Source organism: Hyla sarda, chromosome 1, assembly GCF_029499605.1.
Source record: "Hyla sarda isolate aHylSar1 chromosome 1, aHylSar1.hap1, whole genome shotgun sequence".
Lineage (NCBI taxonomy): Eukaryota > Metazoa > Chordata > Amphibia > Anura > Hylidae > Hyla > Hyla sarda.
In genome coordinates this window covers 208,481,583-208,500,669 of record NC_079189.1, presented here as the reverse complement: position 1 = coordinate 208,500,669, position 19,087 = coordinate 208,481,583, and the positions used below count along the sequence as shown (strand labels likewise).

General features: G+C 39.2%; 2 protein-coding genes across 8 annotated transcripts in view; one reads left to right on the top strand and one right to left on the bottom strand.

Moving 5' to 3' along the window:
• The window catches only part of RASSF6 (Ras association domain family member 6), a 133,501-nt gene that overhangs the window by 26,051 nt on the left and 88,363 nt on the right, over positions 1-19,087 (bottom strand). For 3 of the 5 annotated variants that reach the window (XM_056567813.1, XM_056567823.1, XM_056567832.1), the window contains 4 exons: positions 13,837-13,929; positions 7,221-7,299; positions 6,153-6,301; positions 664-761 (listed from right to left, as the gene is read on the bottom strand). In XM_056567813.1, the coding sequence (XP_056423788.1) occupies positions 664-761; positions 6,153-6,301; positions 7,221-7,299; positions 13,837-13,901 (391 nt within the window). In that variant the 5' untranslated portion in view covers positions 13,902-13,929. Of the gene's footprint in view, positions 1-663; positions 762-6,152; positions 6,302-6,633; positions 6,743-7,220; positions 7,300-7,966; positions 8,044-13,836; positions 13,930-19,087 lie in introns of those variants that run through there. The other 2 variants (XM_056567841.1, XM_056567847.1) reach the window with 2 other exon arrangements.
• Positions 5,124-19,087, top strand: part of HERC3 (HECT and RLD domain containing E3 ubiquitin protein ligase 3) — a 179,786-nt gene continuing 165,822 nt past the window's right edge. The window contains exons 1-3 of one of the 3 annotated variants that reach the window (XM_056567715.1): positions 5,168-5,225; positions 7,901-8,118; positions 10,439-10,786. The gene's annotated coding sequence lies outside the window, so the exon portion shown is untranslated. Of the gene's footprint in view, positions 5,226-7,900; positions 8,119-10,438; positions 10,787-19,087 lie in introns of all 3 variants that reach the window. The other 2 variants (XM_056567706.1, XM_056567731.1) reach the window with 2 other exon arrangements.

The window sequence follows — 19,087 nt, the reverse complement described above, 5'->3', positions numbered from 1 at the left end:
GGTCTATTTACCCATACAGTATCTTGCGCAGGATTTGAAGCTGCAGATTTGATGCTGTGTTCTGTCATTTATTTTTACATTGAAATCTGCCACATAAAATCTGCAGCTTCAAACATGTTCGGGATACTGTACGTTTGAATACACCCTTAATGTGTTTTCGACATCAGTGAATCTTTGTCACCCTGTGGTTGCCACTAAGCAACATCATTTACCAATAAATTATAATACATTTAATTTAAAAAAATACTGTGAAATCCCTCAGTGATCTTTTTGAGTCTTGTAGTATTTAAGCTCTTATTGACCTATAATGTGTATACATGTCATGGTGCCCTTAAGAACATATGGCACAGGCTCCTGACTTGAGCCTGCATCATCCCAGGTGACCCCAGCTGATTTCAGCAGCTGGGGGCCACCATGATCAGTTATTAACCCTTTGGATCGATTCTGTCAAAACTGGCAGTGGAATCTAAAAGGACCTTTAAACTGTCCCTGGTGGTCTAGTGAGTTAGATCACCCCCCTGCAGCACTCCCTCATGCTAATGGTCTGTCTCATAATTCTAATTATAAAATATTTGTAACAAAAATATATAAAACAAATGTTATAATGCACTTTTATTTTAACAATGGCTTTATTGCGCAGTTTAAATATTGAAATGGTTTTACCATCTTTTGAGTCCAACTCATAATCTAAATTCCCTGCAGGTTCATCTATCTCTGCAATGTGATAAAGGTCGTCAAATTCACCCCAGCGCATCATTCCACTAGAAAAAAAACAAAACACAAAATGACAATACTGCATCTATCCTTGACATTGAGCCTAATAACATATTATTTACCTGTTTGGTTGGATTCTGAAAATGATTGACAAATAACACATGCGTTGTGGTAAGCCATATATACTGCATATTAAATACTTTACATACTCCGCACTTTGTTTTTTAGAACACATCTATACAGTGGGGATCAAAAATGTGGGCACCCCAGGCAAAACATTTTATTAATGTGCATAAAGAAGCCAAGGAAAGATGGAAAAATCTCCAAAAGTCATCAAATTACAGATTACACATTCTTATAATATGTCAACAACAGTTAGATTTTATTTCCATCATTTACACTTTCAAAATAAAAGAAACCAAAAAATGTCATTTGCAAAAGTTTGGGCACCCTGCAGAATTTATAGCATGCACTGACCCCTTTGCAAAGCTGAGACCTGCCAGTGTCATGGATTGTTATCAATCATCATCTGGGAAGACCAGGTGATGTCAATCTGAAAGGTTTTAAATGCCCAGACTCATCTGACTCATCTGCCCCAACAATCAGCACCATGGGTTCTTTTAAGCAGTTGTCTAGAAATCTGAAACTGAAAATAGTTGATGCTCACAAAGCTGGAGAAGGCTATAAGATAGTAAAACATTTTCAGAAGTCAATATCCTCTGTTCGGAATGTGATTAAGAAATGGCAGTCATCAGCAACAGTGGAAGTTAAAGCAAGATCTGGAAGACCAAGAAAATATCAGACAGAACAGCTTGCAGGATTGTGAGAAAAACAATTCAAACCCCACGCTTGACTGCACAATCCCTCCAGAAAGATCTATCAGACACTGGAGTTGTGGTACACTATTCCACTGTAAAGAGATACTTGTACAAATATGGTCTTCACGGAAGAGTCATCAGAAGAAAACCTCTTCTATGTCCTCACCAAAAAATCAGCGTTTGATCTTTGTAAATGAACATATAGACAAGCCTGATGCATTTTGTAAACATGTTCTGGGGACCGATGAGGGTAAAATTTAACTTTTTGGCCGGAATGAGAAAAGGTATGTTTGGAGAAGAAGGGGAACAGACTAATTTAATGAAAAGAAGCTCTGTCCAACTATTAAGCATGGGGGTGGATCAATCATGCTTTGGGGTTATATTGCAGCCAATGGCACAGGGAACATCTCACGAGTAGAAGGAAAAATGGATTCAATAAAATTTCAGCAAATTTTGGATGCTAACTTGATGCCATCTGTGAAAAAGTTGAAGTTAGAGAGGATGGCTTCTACAAAAGGATAGTGATCCTAAACACACCTTGAAATCCACGGGGGATTACATCAAGAGGCGTAAACTGAAGGTTTTGCCATGGCCTTTACTCCTGACCTCAACATAATTGAAAATCTATGGATAGACCTTAAAAGAGCAGTGCGTGACAGACAGCACAGAAATCTCAAAGAACTGGAAAACTTTTGTAAGGAAGAATGGGCAAAGATACCTCAAACAAGAATTGAAAGACTGTTGGCTGGCTACAAAAAGCCTTTACAAGCTGTGATACTTGCCAAAGGGGGCAGTACAAGATATTAACTCTGCAGGGTGCCCAAACTTTTGCAGATGCCATTTTTTTGTTTTGTGTTATTATGAAAGTGTAAATGATGGAAATAAAATCTAACTTTGTTGACATATTATAATGATGTCTAATCTGTAATTTGATACCTTTTGGTGATTTTTCCATCTTTCCTTGGCTTCTTCATGCACATTAATAAAATTTTTACCTGGGGTGCCCAAACTTTTGATCCCCACTGTATATAGAAAACTCAATGGGGGAGATTTATCAAAGGATTTAGACAGTTTTTTCCCATCAAAATTTGTTGCAAAGAAAGTCACAGTCTAAATATGTGCAACTTTTTTGCGACTTTTGCTTTAGAAGATTTTTAGAACATGATGCATTCTAGTGTATTTTAGATGGAAAAATGCATTGGTGCTGAATTTATCAAAAGCGACTTTTCAGCGACAAGTCTCATCAGCTGAAAGTATGCTGAAATGTCAGACCATGCTGGAGCAGGTTTAAATACTGTCTAAAGCATAGATCCTGAAGTCTGTGCACAGAATTTATCAAGAGCTGTGTGACTTTTGATAAATTAGGCGCACAATAGACCAGCCTAACACTCTGTAGTTTGGTCTATATTGATGCGGGACATAGATAACTTTGATAAATCTCCCCCAATGTGTGTCTTTGTGTGTGTGTGTGTGTGTGTGCGTGTGTGTGCGTGTGTATGTGTGTATGTTCCAGCATCCCGTCTAAACGGCTAAAGATATTAACATGAAACTTGGCACACATGTTACTTATATGTCAACAACAAACATAGGAGAGGTAATTTAACCCTTACTCACCCCCATTTGCCAGGGTCAGGTTTTTTGTTTAAAGTCCCATACAAGTCTATGGGAAATATATGTTACTGCATAACTTCCAAACAGCTGCAGATATTTCGATATTACTTGGTCACATGTTATTTATATGTCCACTTAAAATATAGGATAGTTAATTTAACCCTTAACTACCCCCATTTGTGAGGGTCGAGGTTTTTGTTTAAAGTCCCATGTAAATCTATGGGAAATGTATGTTCCCACATAACTTCTGTATGGCTGGAGATATTTCATTAATACCTGGTACACATATTACTTATATATGACATGATAGTTAAATTAACCCTTACCTACACCCTTATATAAAAGATGAGTTTTTATTTCAAGTCCCATACAAGTATATAGGACTTCCAGTACCTTACTCCACAAGCTCCGCTCTGCATCTCCTGGTGAATGTGTCAGTCTGGCTTGCAAGCCAAACCCACATACATGCCACACCCCATCTCACAAAGACACGCCGACTGTTTAAACCACACCCCTTTTATTCTCTACCCTTTTTGTGTATCGGTGTGGCTTGCAAATCACGCCCAGTCCCAAAAAGCCACGTCCCCTTCTATTTTCAGCTTACAATATCTTCATCACAAATCAGTCCCACCTGAGGACAGGTTACGATGATGAGACATAAGGACAGGATAAGAGGACTGGATATGAGGTCGGGATAGGAGGAAGGGATAGGTGGACAGGATATGAAGTCGAGATATGAGGTCGAGATATGAGGACAGGATACGGGGACGGGATATGAGGTTGGGATATGAGAACAGGATATGAGGACGGGATATAAGGTCGGGATATGAGGACAGAATATGAGTACGGGATATGAGGTCAAGATATTAGGGCGGGATAGGAGGTCGAGATAGGAGGTTGGGATACTAGGTCGAGATAGGAGGACAGGATAGGAGGTTTGGATAGGAGGTCGGGATATGAGGTTGAGATATGAAAACGGGATATGAGGAGAGGATATGAGGTCAGGATATGAGGACGGGATATAAGGACGGGATAGGAGGTCGGGATAAGAATTCAAGATGGGACAGGATAGGAAGTCAGGATAGAAGGTCGGGATATGAGGTTGAGATATGAGGATGGGATATGGAGATGGGATATGGGGTTGGGATATGACAACAATATATGAGGATGGGATATGAAGTCAAAAGCTTCCTCCTTTGTTGATTTTCCTCCTCAACAAGGATTAGGAAGGAAAACCCGGGCAACACCAGGTACTCAGCTAGTAAGCGATAAAACTACTGACATTTTTTAATGATTTTGATTCCTTAATTCACTGACTTAATATGGAGGAGGGTATACAAACATGGACAAGACAAAATATAAAAGTTTTTTCTACAATATTCCAATGACATTCTATACTATTTTTTGGATAAAAAATCCAAAGTATGATCGGTGAAGATGTCACCACAGTTATCTGCAGCCAATTCACTAAAGAACCCAGCCAAGTTATGTCTATACAAGTGTGGATGTGACAGTATTGCAGCGTCGCCTATTCAAGTAAGTGCAGAGTGGTTGATCGGCAATTTCCAGGCTCAGCCACACACATAACAACACTTATGCTACATTCACACTATGGAATTTCCCTGCTGAGAAGCAGCCTACCATTCTCTTCAATAGAATTTTGCTGCACAGTGCAAATTGTTGTGGGAAATTTAAATTCAGGACCACAAACGGACTGCATTGCTGTCAGGTGTGAGGGTGCATGTCCATGCTGTCCTAGCGCTGATGGATTTTGGCTGCAAAAGAATCTCTACCTGAAGAATATCTGGGCAAAGATTCCATAGTGTGTAATGCAGCCTTAATGTAGGAAGTCAGTTAATTAAAAATTTTTGGCTTTTAGAAGTTTGGAGCTTGGCTAATACAGTGACCCGTGGAATGCACTCTATTGTGTAGTTAATTTGAATAATGTTACAGAAGGTCCTTTAGATAATATGTTTCAACAATTGATATTGTAAAGGGAGCCTGTCACATGCATTCCAATCTGCAGACTGAGAGAGCAGATTCACATAAAGCTTCTTGGAAAAAGTTCAAGGATAACTTACGGTAAGGTACATTTTATATATATGAAATATCATATAAATTAATTAGGGTAAACACATTATTTAACTAGATGTTATAAATACACCATGGTCTCTGTGTTCCCCCTGAAAGAGGTAAAGAGCTGATACATTGTTTCTCCAAGAATATTCTTGTCCACTCTACATTCTACTGAGTTCCAGATTCGTCTTTTGCAAAGCTGTGTTGGAGTTACCCTATAAGCTGTGTGTTTACCCCTCCCAAAAGAGAATATGCTATACATATGTTTTCTGTCCTTAGATGGTTTTGTCTAAACTGCTTACGTAGCTATATTTTAATTGGAAACACATCATGTCATTGTATCATTGACCCATTGGTTAATATGCTACTGTGGACATAAATAAAAGGGGTGAATGGCATCAGTAGGTGTGCTGGCCTGCCACCAAGAGTAGAATGAGCTTTGTTACTTATTGAATGTCAGCTCACAGACAAGGGGTCATAATTCCTTCTAAAGGGAGATCATGGAAAGTACCCCAACACTTGTCATTTATTAATGTGAACATCTGCTTATTCTGGGCTAAGAATGGATGGTCTTGCTCAGTTATGACAGCTTTCTCTGTATAAGTGTCCATATAGAGAGAGCTGTCAATCACTGAATAGGACCACCAACATGACTACTTAGCCCAAAATGAGCAGAAATTTACAGAAGTAAATGATAATACTGGAACTTTTCCAATGAAGTTATACATCCATCTGCTCAGCTTCTCCAGCTCTACAACATGGCTGCAGACTGGACTGCATTTTCAATCTGACAGGTTCCCTTTAATGACAGCTTATTCAGTTTTCTGTATTATATTTTGTAAACATACAGTATCCTTAAGTAGACAATAACACTAGACAACATAGCACAGTGGCAAACTAAACACAGTTTTTTTGACTTCTCATGAAGCACACCTTTTTGTCATACTTGATCCGACGACTTCGGGCAGTTGGATTGATTCTGAAGAAACGCATTTTTCATCTTGCATTTGGAATCTAATCGGTCGTTGAACTCCCCAGAAAATCTCAATAAGTCCAGATAAAACAATCTGTTTTTTGTCATCCTACAATAAGATAAAGTGTTTTGTATTAGGCAGTCATATGATGCAGCAATAGTCCAACTATTATATGAGCTGTGCACAAGGATATAGTGAATACAGAACTAAACAGCACACTGTAAAAGCTGTAGAAGCAAAAATAAACAGCATTTGTAATAAAGACCTAATGAGAAAAAAAAATTATCCTAGTAAGTACAAAGCAAGAATTAAAAAAGAAAGCTTGTTAACAGCTTGATGACCACCTGCAAACATTAAACGTCTGTTCTAAAACAGCCACACAGAGTATGGCAGAGCAGAGAGCCAGTTGTCTGTGATGGCTGTCAGAGATGGTGTATTACCATTCCCCTGCCTTCCTGATCACTGTACGCACAGTGCTCAATGAGAGTGCTCAATGAGAGTACCTGTCATCAAACAATATTTTCTAATCTAACTAATATTATATTCCCTAACTACTCGCAACACCCCTCTTGCCCCTGAAAAAAATTTCTGAGCCTTAAAAAGCTCTGTATTATACCTTTCCCCTTGCTCACATTGTGTGAGCTTCCGGCAGGAGAAAGTGGGCATTCCCAAGCAGGTGCAATGTTGCTGAAGCCTGCGAGAGCTGTGCCTCGCCATGCCCTGCATGTACTTCCTGATTTTTGTCTCCTACCAGGCTGGGAGGTGACCAAACTAACTGTTTGACTTGCACAGAGATCAGAACAAAGCCACCTAGTGGCCGTTTTTCTAACACATTTCAAACATTTAGAGGTTGAGAATTTTAACAGCAAGTACATAGCAAAGTGTCTTATAATTACATAAGGAACAGTATATTAAATGTTTAGTTTGGGTACAGGTACACTTTAACAGCTATTTATTGCTATCACCATATAACATTTTGACAACCAGAGTAGGTATAGAAATTAATTAATATATTTTATTCACTTACTTGGTGATATGTTATTTGTAAGTTCTTTTTATCCTTAAAATAACAGTTGTATGACTTCAGAAGGGAATCAAGCTGAGCTCTAAAATATAAAAGAAACATGAGCTGAGCTCTAAAATATAAAAGAAACATGGATAACATGAAATAAGTGTTAACTGCTTATAGGAATGATATACATTATATAATGATGTTACACATTTTATGATGTTACACAATAGTAGTTGGTATGCACAAATTCCCACAATAAGCTTTATACCAACATGATTAGCACCTACACAATACCAGCCTGTCTAATAGTGTGAAGGTGCCCCCCATGCTGGTAAAAAAAAGACATGAACTCCACAAGATCTATGAAAGTGTCCTGTGGTATTTGGCACCAAGACAATAGCAATAGATCCTTCATGTCCTTTAAGATCCATGAAGCCTCCATAAATCAGTCTTGTTTATTCTAAATCCTACAGATATCGTACTTGAATCCTACAGATACTTGAATCCTACCACAAATAAAAGTTTACTGAATTTCTCTGGTCTATTTCCATTCACTTGTAGATGATGTTTTGTGGTGATGCGTGACTTCTGCAGCCAATCACATGCTGTAAAATCTTCACCAAAATAAGTAAATTTGCCTGCATATTACAGGAATTATCTGCACAAAATCTAACCTTTGTTAACTATTTTTAAAGGGCTTTCACCACAAATGAAGTTTTTAAAAGGCCTCTGGAAGCAGTGGAAAAAAAAGGCATACTCACCTGCTCTGATTTTTGCTGTCCAGTTCCTGCTGCTGTCCACTTCTTTCTGGTTCCTGTAACATTCTTTCATGAAGGAAATGCCACTCAGCCCATTAGTTGGCTAAGCAGACACTTCTTTCAAAACAGAAGAGAAAGGAAATCAAGGACTATGAGTATGTCTATTTTTAATTTTCATTGCTTTTAGAGGCATTTATAAAAAACCTTCCTTCCTAGGTAACCTATTTCTCCAGGTAAGGGACATAAACACCCGGCCATTCACATAATATGAAAACGTGATTCACTTCTTGCTATTAAAAGTAATGGAAACCATGGCTAATAAAAACTATCTGAACAGAATCTAATGAATACACTTGGCTTGGGAGGCAGCTTAAAGCCCTTTTAAACATAGTGATTTTTAAACTGCTGACAGTGCATTTTCACTTGGTCTAAATTTTACTGATGACCTATTCTCAGGTTTGCAGTACGTTGGCCGCACCATTCAGATGGTGCGGTCACGTATGTGCAAACATCGCTCCAATATTAAGAATTTTTTTTTATTACATAGTGTGTCACGTCATCTTACAATTACTCACCCAGGTAATGTGGATTCATTGTCTCTCATTATACTGCAAACTATACCGAGTGACTGTCCTAATCGATTTCAGCGATTAATTAATCGCGAATCGTTTTGGATTTTTAAGCTACCCACACTTTCCCCGCAGGGTTTAAATGAGAATATTGAAAATGTACGATAATCAGATATATATATATTTTCATATATTTTCAGATATATTCATATATTTTCATATATATATATATATATATATATTTTGTATATTTTGTATAATATTTTTGTTGTGTCAAATTGTCTTCATATGATTTGTTCATATTTATTGTACACTTTATATACTCTGTTAGCCAGATCTCACATTTTTTTATGTATTATATGGATTTTTTTAACATTGAGAACATTGTATACCTCTCATGGGTTAATGTTTGGCAACCAAGTGGTTAACTTGGTCCTATTTATACCTGCCCCTTCCCCTTACTTGCCATGCCAGATGAATCTGTGCTTGCGCAGGGAAACACGTTGCATCGAATAAATTGGATTTTACTTTCTTACCTGCTGTGTCCTGGGTCCGTTCAGCGCCGATGTACTCCTGCACCCTATACTGAAGCCTTGTCTTGTACCTATTCTCAGGAAAGGCCATCAAAATCAGATTGTTGTGGTGCCAATAACTTTATAGAATTACGGCACCTGCATACACAGAGAACTGACCCAGAAGGAGACAGCTCTACACACTCGGGGTCATATACTAAAGTGATCCTGACAGTTTTTTTTTATCAGGTTTTGTGCCCAAATTGTGTCACATGCTTCATGCGCCAAAAAAATCAGTGAAACCCCACCAACTCTCTATTTTACTTAGAAAACCCCAAAAAAGGGACATGACTGCCTGAAAAAGGGAGTCAATCAGTATGGCTTCAAAGTGGATGCTGGTTCCACAGGGCACGGGATACAAGCAGAAAGAAACAAGGTAAAATCAAGGTAGTTTATTTCCCAAGATGCAACGTGTTTTGCTGCGGGAAAGCAGCTTCATCAGGCATCATGCCTGATGAAGCTGCTTTCCCGCAGCAAAACACGTTGCATCTTGGGAAATAAACTTCCTTGATTTTACCTTGTTTCTTTCTGCTTGTATTCTGTGCCATGTGGAGCCAGCATCCACTTTGAAGCCATACCGATTGTCTACCATTGTTTTGCCGGAGGGCTAAGGATACCATACTATCAGATGTGCTTACCATTGTTGTGTATGTTGCTCTGGAGAGCGGCTTTCATGTCTATGTTTTATATTGAGAAACTCTCTTTCATTACACCAAGGAGCACTCTCCTCTCCCCTTTTTTGAAAAAGGGAGTAGCTGCCTAAAAAGGGAGGAAAAGAAAGGGCCAAAAAATCCCAACATATTTATTAATGTTCCCACATAAAATGTGGGGGATTTGAGCTCTGGAAAACCCAACAGCTCAGAGCAGTTGTAAAAAAAAAAAAAGCAATAAGTAAGGAAAATCAAAACATATGGAAAAATGTGTAAATACTGTAGAAAAATACACTCCACTTAGTAAATCAAGGCCACTATGTAATGTAGCTCAGCTACAATTAAAGTGAATGGGAGATGAGTTTTAGGAACACAGCAGGAGGGTTTACAGAGTTTGATTAAAATGTGTGCTATGAATTTTTCATGTATAGCAATAATGCAGTTCTACATAATGTACAGGATATATTTAATGTCCACATATATAAAGTGTGCTTCTGCTTTTGTGTGTTTGCCATCCTGAAGACAGGTCATTTAAGGGGCTATCTGTCATAAGGTTACTTTAGTACTTACCTGCCAGACAGTAATGCACATGCTAAGGAAGGATCTGTGCTTGTCTTGAGGGGGCTAAATGGTTGTGTTGTGAGTCCACCATAACGCTGCAGCTTTCTTTCTTTTTTTTTTTAGAAATGACTATTTCCTGTTGGAGTTCCCTCTCTCCAACTAAAAGTCCCATGATTCCTTGTTTGCAAGTTTGAGGTCACTTTTCTTCCTCCTATACATCAGCCACCCACCAATTGCAGCACACCTAAGCTGTCTTGCATGCTGTGCTGTGCATGGAACTACAATTTCCAGCAGCCCTGTAGAGAATGTCCTCCCTCCCACCCAGTGGTCGCTCCACCAATTTAAGGACAGACAGGCTCCCTTTCAACACCGGACTAGTGATGTAATGTCTCGGGCCACACTGCAACCTAGGAGAAGCTGAGACAACACTCACTTTGTATGCTAAAAATGAACATCCGGAGCAGAGATCATGTAAGATTGGAAGGACTGTAGCACAGTCAAATAATTTTTTTATTTTTTTTAAATCACGGAATACCGTGAATTTTAGCTGAGTTTTAGGTGCTCAGCAGGTGGGATTACACAGTTTGATGAAAGTGCACTATCCTTAATTTTTCATGTATAGTAAATATAGCAATATTGAAGTTCTAAATAATTTTTATATTTTATGTCCACATATGAAGTGCTTCTGCTTTTGTGTGTTTACCATTCTGAAGACAGGTCATTAATAATTTAGCTTGTATATGCTCTCATTTAGAATACATAAGTTATAGTAATAGAGAAGGGACATCGTTTTTAATACTGCTTATGATAATGATTGTCTGTAATTGCCATCAATACTGATGAATGGTTTTATTGTTTAGTACTGATATTTTTATGCATTTAACTTTAGCCTTCAAACTTCAGCATTCACAATTAAGCTAAGTTCACACCCTATAAAATATCTCTACATATTTTATTTTACATGCACATTTTCGCCCCTAATTTGCACAATAAGGCTGCAAAAGAAAATGTGGCCTTTTTTTTTTTTTTTTTTTTTTTTTTTTGCCAATTACAGATAAAAAGAGCTCCTAAAATAAAATATGTCAGGAAATTCTATGCAATGTGAAGTTGGCCTCTGAATGCACAGACTGGGAATGTTCCTAATGAGAAACCTGAATTCCTCTGAAAGTGTTATATGTTTTGCATATCTTTTTAGCAGTAAGGCCAATGTGCCCCTGCAATAGATTCGCTTCTGATTAGTTGTGAATTTTCGCTATAAAATATGCACTAACACTAAAGTACAAAGCAGTACATGTAAATGCCTTGTAGAAGAACACAGATTTTAAATGTGAAGGATGTGGATCACAAACTTTGTCTGGATGTGCTGCGGATTTCAGGGCATTGCGTCTTTAAACACAGAGGACTGCAGGGCCTCAGTCTGTAGGAAACTATACAGGATGTGTAAACAAGAATGAATAGAATGTGCTCCGCTACAAATAAACTCTAGTCAGTCTGCTTATTTGATCAATTTCTGCCATGACTATTTGCATTGTTCCACACCCAAATGACTTTCACGAACATGCCCTGAAAAATCCTTTGTGCTTATAAATAGTTACCAAGATCATATGCAAAGCATAAACCATGGCAACATCTTTGCATTGTAAATGTCCTTTTGTGTTATTTACGCAAGCTCTTACTACGATCAAGAGATTTGCTATCACAATAAGTGTGGTTTTGCACACAAAACATTTTGGAAACGTGCTACTCCAGTTTTTCATTAGGGTTTATTTTCATTTTTTTTTATTTTTTATCCCGTTTGCAGTACATATGTCCCTTTCATTGTTTATCAACATCTGCATTCCCTTTAGCTATACTATTTTATAGCAAGCAATTCAATTACAGTATACTACAGCAGGACAGCCAAATTCACTTAAAGGGGTACTCCACCCCTAGACATCTTATCCCCTATTCAAAGGAAAGGGGATAAGATGTCTGATCGCGGGGGTCCCACCGCTGGGAACTCCCGTGATCTCCCTATTGCACTCGGCATTCGTTTAGAGCATCGGGTACAGCGCCGGAGGCTCGTGATGTCACGGCCATGTCCCTCCTATAGACTTGTATTGAAGGGGCGTTACCATGATGTCATGAGGGGGGCATGACCGTGACATCACGAGCTTCCATCCCACATCGCTAGTCATCTGGCACTGAGCAAACTTTGCCCGCGATCGGATGTTTGGGGTGCCCCAGCCGAGATCGTGGGGTCCCCAGCGGCGGGACCCCCACAATCTGATGTCTTATCCCCTATCCTTTGGATAGGGGACAAGATGTCTAGGGGCAGAGTATCTCTTAAAAGAAGTAGCATTCCAAAATATGCCAAAATAAGCCTATCAGTACTTGTATTTGTTGGGTGAAAAAATAAAACCCATTTGGAATACTTTTGATTGTCCCTATTTCTTCAAATGATGTGGCTGTTATTGGACCATGGATCAGGTCTGCTGGTCCTTGTTCACACAGTGCCAGTCTGCTTTGACACTTTTGTACTGCAGCAGAACAGGTGGCCACCTACGGCTCCCTTACATGCAACACATGAATATATAGCACATATACCCTTGGACAAGAAAACCACACAGAAATTTTCATTAAAAAAATATAAATATTTTAGTTCTATTGATTGATGCTAATATGAAATCGGTGAAAACATGGTAAAAACAATACAGAATTTCCGAGCTGAGAAATTTTGTTTGGAAATCCTGGTGCAGCAACCTCCTATTGTTTCCAATGAGATTCTGTTGCACTGCGCACACTGCACAATTTTCCGCCGCAGAAATTCAAATCCCGGACTCCACCAAAAGAATGACCATGTTTGTTCTTTTGGCAGAATTATTCTTGAAATGCATTTTCATCAATAGGGCAGTGCATGTCTGAGCAGTCCTAGCGTGAACTGATTATCCGTAGAGTTAATATAGCCTTAGGGCATGCTGATATCACGACTCTGTGACACGCATACATCAACAAACTGTCACAAAATATATAGGCAGCCCCATTAACTTTAAGGTAGTCAACTAGTGACAACATTTCCCATACATATGTACTTACACAGACGTAAAAGCACACCACACCATGCTTTTGAGTACAAGTAAATACATGTATACATTTGGTAAATGGCCTGATCATAGTCACTAGTTGGCTAATGGGACCATGTAACTATATATTGGAATTCTATTTTAAGAGGTTGCCAACAAACATGTCACTAATTGTTATGTGACCGAACCCTAGGCAATGCATACTTACACTAGACATTCTAGACACTAGACAGCAGCCCAAGCACACCTGACACATCTGTAGACTATCGAGTCTAGATTTAGACTCCATAATTTTGGCATACATGGTACAATCTACATCCACTGTTTGATAATCCACACCTAATTGTCAGACAAGTGGCCATATAAGCCAGTATTTATTACAAGTTCTGCTAGAATTTTGGCACATTTCCATTAATAAATCTGAACTATTGTATATATCTTCCACAGATAAAGACTTACCTAGTGATATACTTTGATTCTTTAATGAATGCTAAAGAAGACTCCAAGTCAGAATTTTTCGCCATGTTAACTTAATCAAAGTCAGCTACAAGCCTGCAAAACAAGATAAAACTTAATGTTTTATTATAATAAACACTGAAATGTAATCTACCCATATGCAGCAGGAGAGATTTATCAAAACCTTTGCAGAGGAAAAGTTGACCAGTTGCCCATAACAACCAATCAGACAGCTATTTTTGTTTTTCAAAGGTCTTTTTAAAAATTAAAGAAGCAATCTGATTGGTTGCTATGGGAAACTGGTCGATTTTTTCTCTGCACAGGTTTTGATAAATCTCCCCGGGCATGTCTGATTCCCTGTCGTTCCTCAGCAGCACAATATTGGGATGTCTCCGCCCCGTACACTCTGCAGGTCATGGGAATTTTTTATCAGAAAAGGCTCTGCCCCCTAGGCTATGTAGGTAACACCTACCCAAAATACAGTAAGTTTTTTATGCTCTTGTGTCCTGCTAGGCTGTAGTCCCCTATCACCAACAAAACTCTTTTACTAGCGAGTCCTGTGCCATGCAGCTTGACTTCATGCGGCATGTCCGGCCAGGGAGTCACTTTTATTTCTGTACCTGGCCCTGTTGCATTCCCCTGTAAAACACACACTTGTTATATCCCCATTATTGTGCTGCTGAGGAAAAACATATTTAGAATGTTAATCTGTATTCCCTTAATCTCCTCAGCAGCACAACAGTCCCTCTCTTATTTTTACACCATAATTTACTCAATATATTGTGGGAAGATGTTACCTATATACCCGAGGGGGCTATTTTATGATAAAAAATAAAATAAAAAATCCCATTTACTGTAAGGCATACAGAGGCGGAGACATCCCATTATTGTTCTGCTAAGGAGACTAAGGGAAAATAGATGAACATTTTAAATCTTATCAATTTACAAACAGTGTTTGTAACAGATTTATCAAAAATAAACAGAAGCAACCAGATTTCAGCGCTTATTCTTCTATGTCTTTTTATAGGATGAAAGCATTATTTGGCTGTTATGGACTCCACTTTTCTTTGTATGATAACCCTTTTTTATGGTGCATATATACAGGGCACTATATAAACAAATTTATACAGTCTTTACACTAGACTCATATATGAATATTTTGATGCCGTTTTTTGGTAGTTTCTGGTGTCTAAGAAGATGGATGATGATCCAAATGGTTAGAAAAAATATGGGTCCTTCATTTATACTTCTTATTCCTTTTGAATACAATTTTCAAAATCTGCATTAAAAAGTGCACAAACCACATAGAATAATATAAAACTTATTTTTGGGTTCTCACCGATGAAAGCAGTTCAAGACCATTTTAGTTATAAAGGACTTACTTTAATTAGTATTTTAATTTGAATTTTGTCATGTTTTTGCTAATATTTGATGGTATGTGAACATGTAGTTCTACTTTTACTGTAAAGCAGCCATTGGTAAAGTAGTTTATATTTTCTAGGAGTCACTTATACAACCTTAATTTCTTAAAAAGCTACCTAGGCTGGTTTTACACAGAGATAAGAAGCATCTGGGGGCCAGGACCATAGATCCATAGACCCCTATTATCCTATGGAGGCCAAACGTGTGCTTTCTTCTCCATTCAGGTGGTAACTTTTAGGTGTTAGTGCAGACTTCAACACTATTTCATTAAAGGGGTACTCCGCTGGAAAATATATATTTTTAATCAACTGGTGCCAGAAAGTTAAAAAGATTTGTAAATTACTTCTATTTAAAAATCTTAATCCTTCCAGTAATTATCAGCTGCTGTATGCTCCACAGGAAGTTCTTTTCTTTTAGAATTTCCTTTCTGTCTGACCACAGTGCTCTCTGCTGACACCTCTGTCCATTTTAGGAACTGTTTAGAGTAGGAACTAATCCCCATAGCAAACCTATCCTGCTCTGGACAGTTTCTGACATGGACTGAGGTGTCAGCAAAAAGCACTGTGGTCAGACAGAAAATAAATTCAAAAAGAAAAGAACTTCCTGTGGAGTTACGTTCTGGCATCAGTTGATTAAAAAAATTATTTTCGAGTGGAGTACCCCTTTAAGCTGGATTTAGCTAAAAAATATTTACCGCAAGGCATGTGTTTTTTTTAACATTGGACCACATGAATGACAGAGCTGCACTTTTTAACTATTAAAAACTGTGAGAATTACCAAGCTTGTGTATCTGCAATATTACAAGAAGTCCAATAGTGATTAGAGGGGAAATTACATAAAATTTCTGCTTTTCTTATGTTGTAATGTCACCCTTTCCCTACTGAAACTACCAGACTTTCCATAGAAGCAGCTGCATGTACAATGACGCAGTGTGTATTTATATATTGTTCATAGTTTATAATACGAAGGAAACACAGCCTGATTAAACCCATAAGCAAATATTTAATTTCTGGCTTCTTACTCTTTGATACAATCCAGAGAAGAAGAAAAGATGTATTGGAGTGGCGCTGGATCCGTAGTTGTAGTTGTATAAATTTGGCAGATATCAAAGTGAAGGTGAAGCATCAACAGGTTTTTGATACCAAAATACAATTAAAAAAAAACACAATGACGCGTTTCGGGGGTTAAATTCCCTTCCTCAGATTGGCATAGGTACAAACAGTTACATGCAGGTTTAAATACACACAAAATGAGTGCCAAAAAGTGGGTAGGTGGGGTCTGGGGGTCACACAAGGTCAGACCCAAACGCCTCACAAAATAGTAAAAACACTAATGTATGATTAAAACCATTAGTTTTAACATATAAAACATAGGAATAAAGTATGTTGATGATAGTTATGATGTAGTATGGAATAGTAGTATAGTTGGTTATAAGGTAGGATCTCTTGTGACCCAGTAGCTGAGTTCAGAAAGAGGCTCAATGAATGTAAATGTAAACATTCGTAGTAATGTTAGTGTGCCTAGTAGTAAAGTGTTAGCGCAGATGTCAGTACCGAGGTAGGGAGTCAGGAAATAAGCGCTCGCTGGTTAGATGCCGGCGCCGCACTGTAGTGTGGTCACATGGGCTGAGTGAACCAATGACAGGTGAGGGGGAGTGGTTGACTTGCGAGAATGAATGGATAGTGATAAATAATGAATAGTGTAGAGTGTTGCGCTTGTATGGCTAAAAACAGTGGGCAGGGGAAAAGTTAGATCTGAAGTGGTGGTGGTGCAGAGCGCTGCTGTTTATTAAAGGTGTGTTTATTAAAGGTGATATGAGCATAAAACAGCATAGTGGGTAGGTTAGGCTGGAGGATGATGCATGTTATGACAAATGGGGAGTGTTGTATATACAAAACATATGAGGCACGGAGGGGTTGTTTTAAATACAGATTACATGATATATAGTATGTGTTGCATAGTATAGATAACATAGAGGTAGTAGAGAGTATTTGGATGAAAGTGGATGGAAATAAATAAATGAATGAATGAAATGGTCACATAATATATAGTGTGCATATTACATAGCATATATTACACTGGACTGATATATAGAAATGTGAAAAAATGGAATGGTTATATATCCATTAGTTATATACATAAACATAGGACAAATGTTACGCAGGTGTATGGCCACATGTGTATCAACGGGTGGTGGTGACCCTCGTAGGCGTTTAGTCTTCGTAGAAGAATTGATATGATAAAAGAGAATGAAGAAAACTAAATAGATTCAAGTGAATTATGATCAGGTTGACGTCTCTAATAGATTTCGTGCTTGCGTAAAGTCCCGAAGCGTTGGTTAATAGTTTTGGGAATGTGCTCAATTAGTGTGAGTTTAATATCGGTGATTTTGCAGTCATGTCTGGTGGCAGCATGGCATGAAACGCTGTGTAGGGTAAATGCTTTTAAGATATTGGCCCTATGTTTGTTCAGCCTGCATCGGTGGGGTTGGAGGGTGCAGCCTACATGCTGTAGGCTGCAGGAACGTTCCAGGAGGTATATTACAAAATCTGTGCCACAGTTGATAAATGTTTTAATTTGAAAAATGTCTCCAGATATTTGAACTCCTTACAATTGTGGGAAATGGAGGTGCAGCATTTACACTGGGTACTGCCACATGTGTGATTCCCAGTGACTGGTGGGAGGAATGTTTTTGTGTTAGTGGTCTTTATGGATTTTAGTTTACTTGCTGCTAGATGGTTTTTAAGAGTAGAGGTAGCAGTGTGTTCCAGTGTTTCTGAATGGTGGTCCAGATGGCTTTTTGGTCAGCAGTGTAGGTTGTTATGAAATAGCATGGTACTTCTTTTTTGACATCAGTTTGTGCAGATTTTGGTTGCAAACAGCTTTTTTGATCAAGAATACTGGCTTTCTTAAAGCTATGTTGCATTAGCGGCTTGGGATACCCTTTGTCTAGGAATCTGTTTTTGAGAGTCTGTCCTTGTTCCTGAAAGTCATCTGGTTGGGTGCAATTTCTCCCTACCCTCTTAAATTGGCCAAAGGGGACATTGATGAGCCATTTTTTATAGTGCATACTCTTGAAATCCAGGTAGCTGTTGCTGTCAACTGTTTTGAAATAGGTTTTAGTGTTTATTTTGTGCTGTGAATTATGAAATATTATTGTTACGCCGAGCGCTCCGGGTTCCCGCTCCTCCCCGGAGCGCTCGCTTCACCTCCTCCGCTGCAGCGCCCCGGTCACGTCCTCTGACCCGGGGCGCTGCGATCCTGCTGCTAGCCGGGATGCGATTCGCGATGCGGGTAGCGCCCGCTCGCGATGCGCACCCCGGCTCTCCTACCTGACTCGCTCCCCGTCTGTTCTGTCCCGGCGCGCGCGGCCCCGCTCCCTAGGGCGCGCGCGCGCCGGGTCTCTGCGATTTAAAGGGCCACTGCGCCGCTGATTGGCGCAGTGGTTCCAATTAGAGTTATCACCTGTGCACTCCCTATATTACCTCACTTCCCTTGCACTCCCTTGCCGGATCTTGTTGCCTTAGTGCCAGTGAAAGCGTTCCTTGTGTGTCCCTTGCCAGTGTTTCCAGACCTTCTGCCGTTGCCCCTGACTACGATCCTTGCTGCCTGCCCCGACCTTCTGCTACGTCCGACCTTGCTTCTGCCTACTCCCTTGTACCGCGCCTATCTTCAGCAGCCAGAGAGGTGAGCCGTTGCTAGTGGATACGACCTGGTCACTACCGCCGCAGCAAGACCATCCCGCTTTGCGGCGGGCTCTGGTGAAAACCAGTAGTGGCTTAGAACCGGTCCACTAGCACGGTCCACGCCAATCCCTCTCTGGCACAGAGGG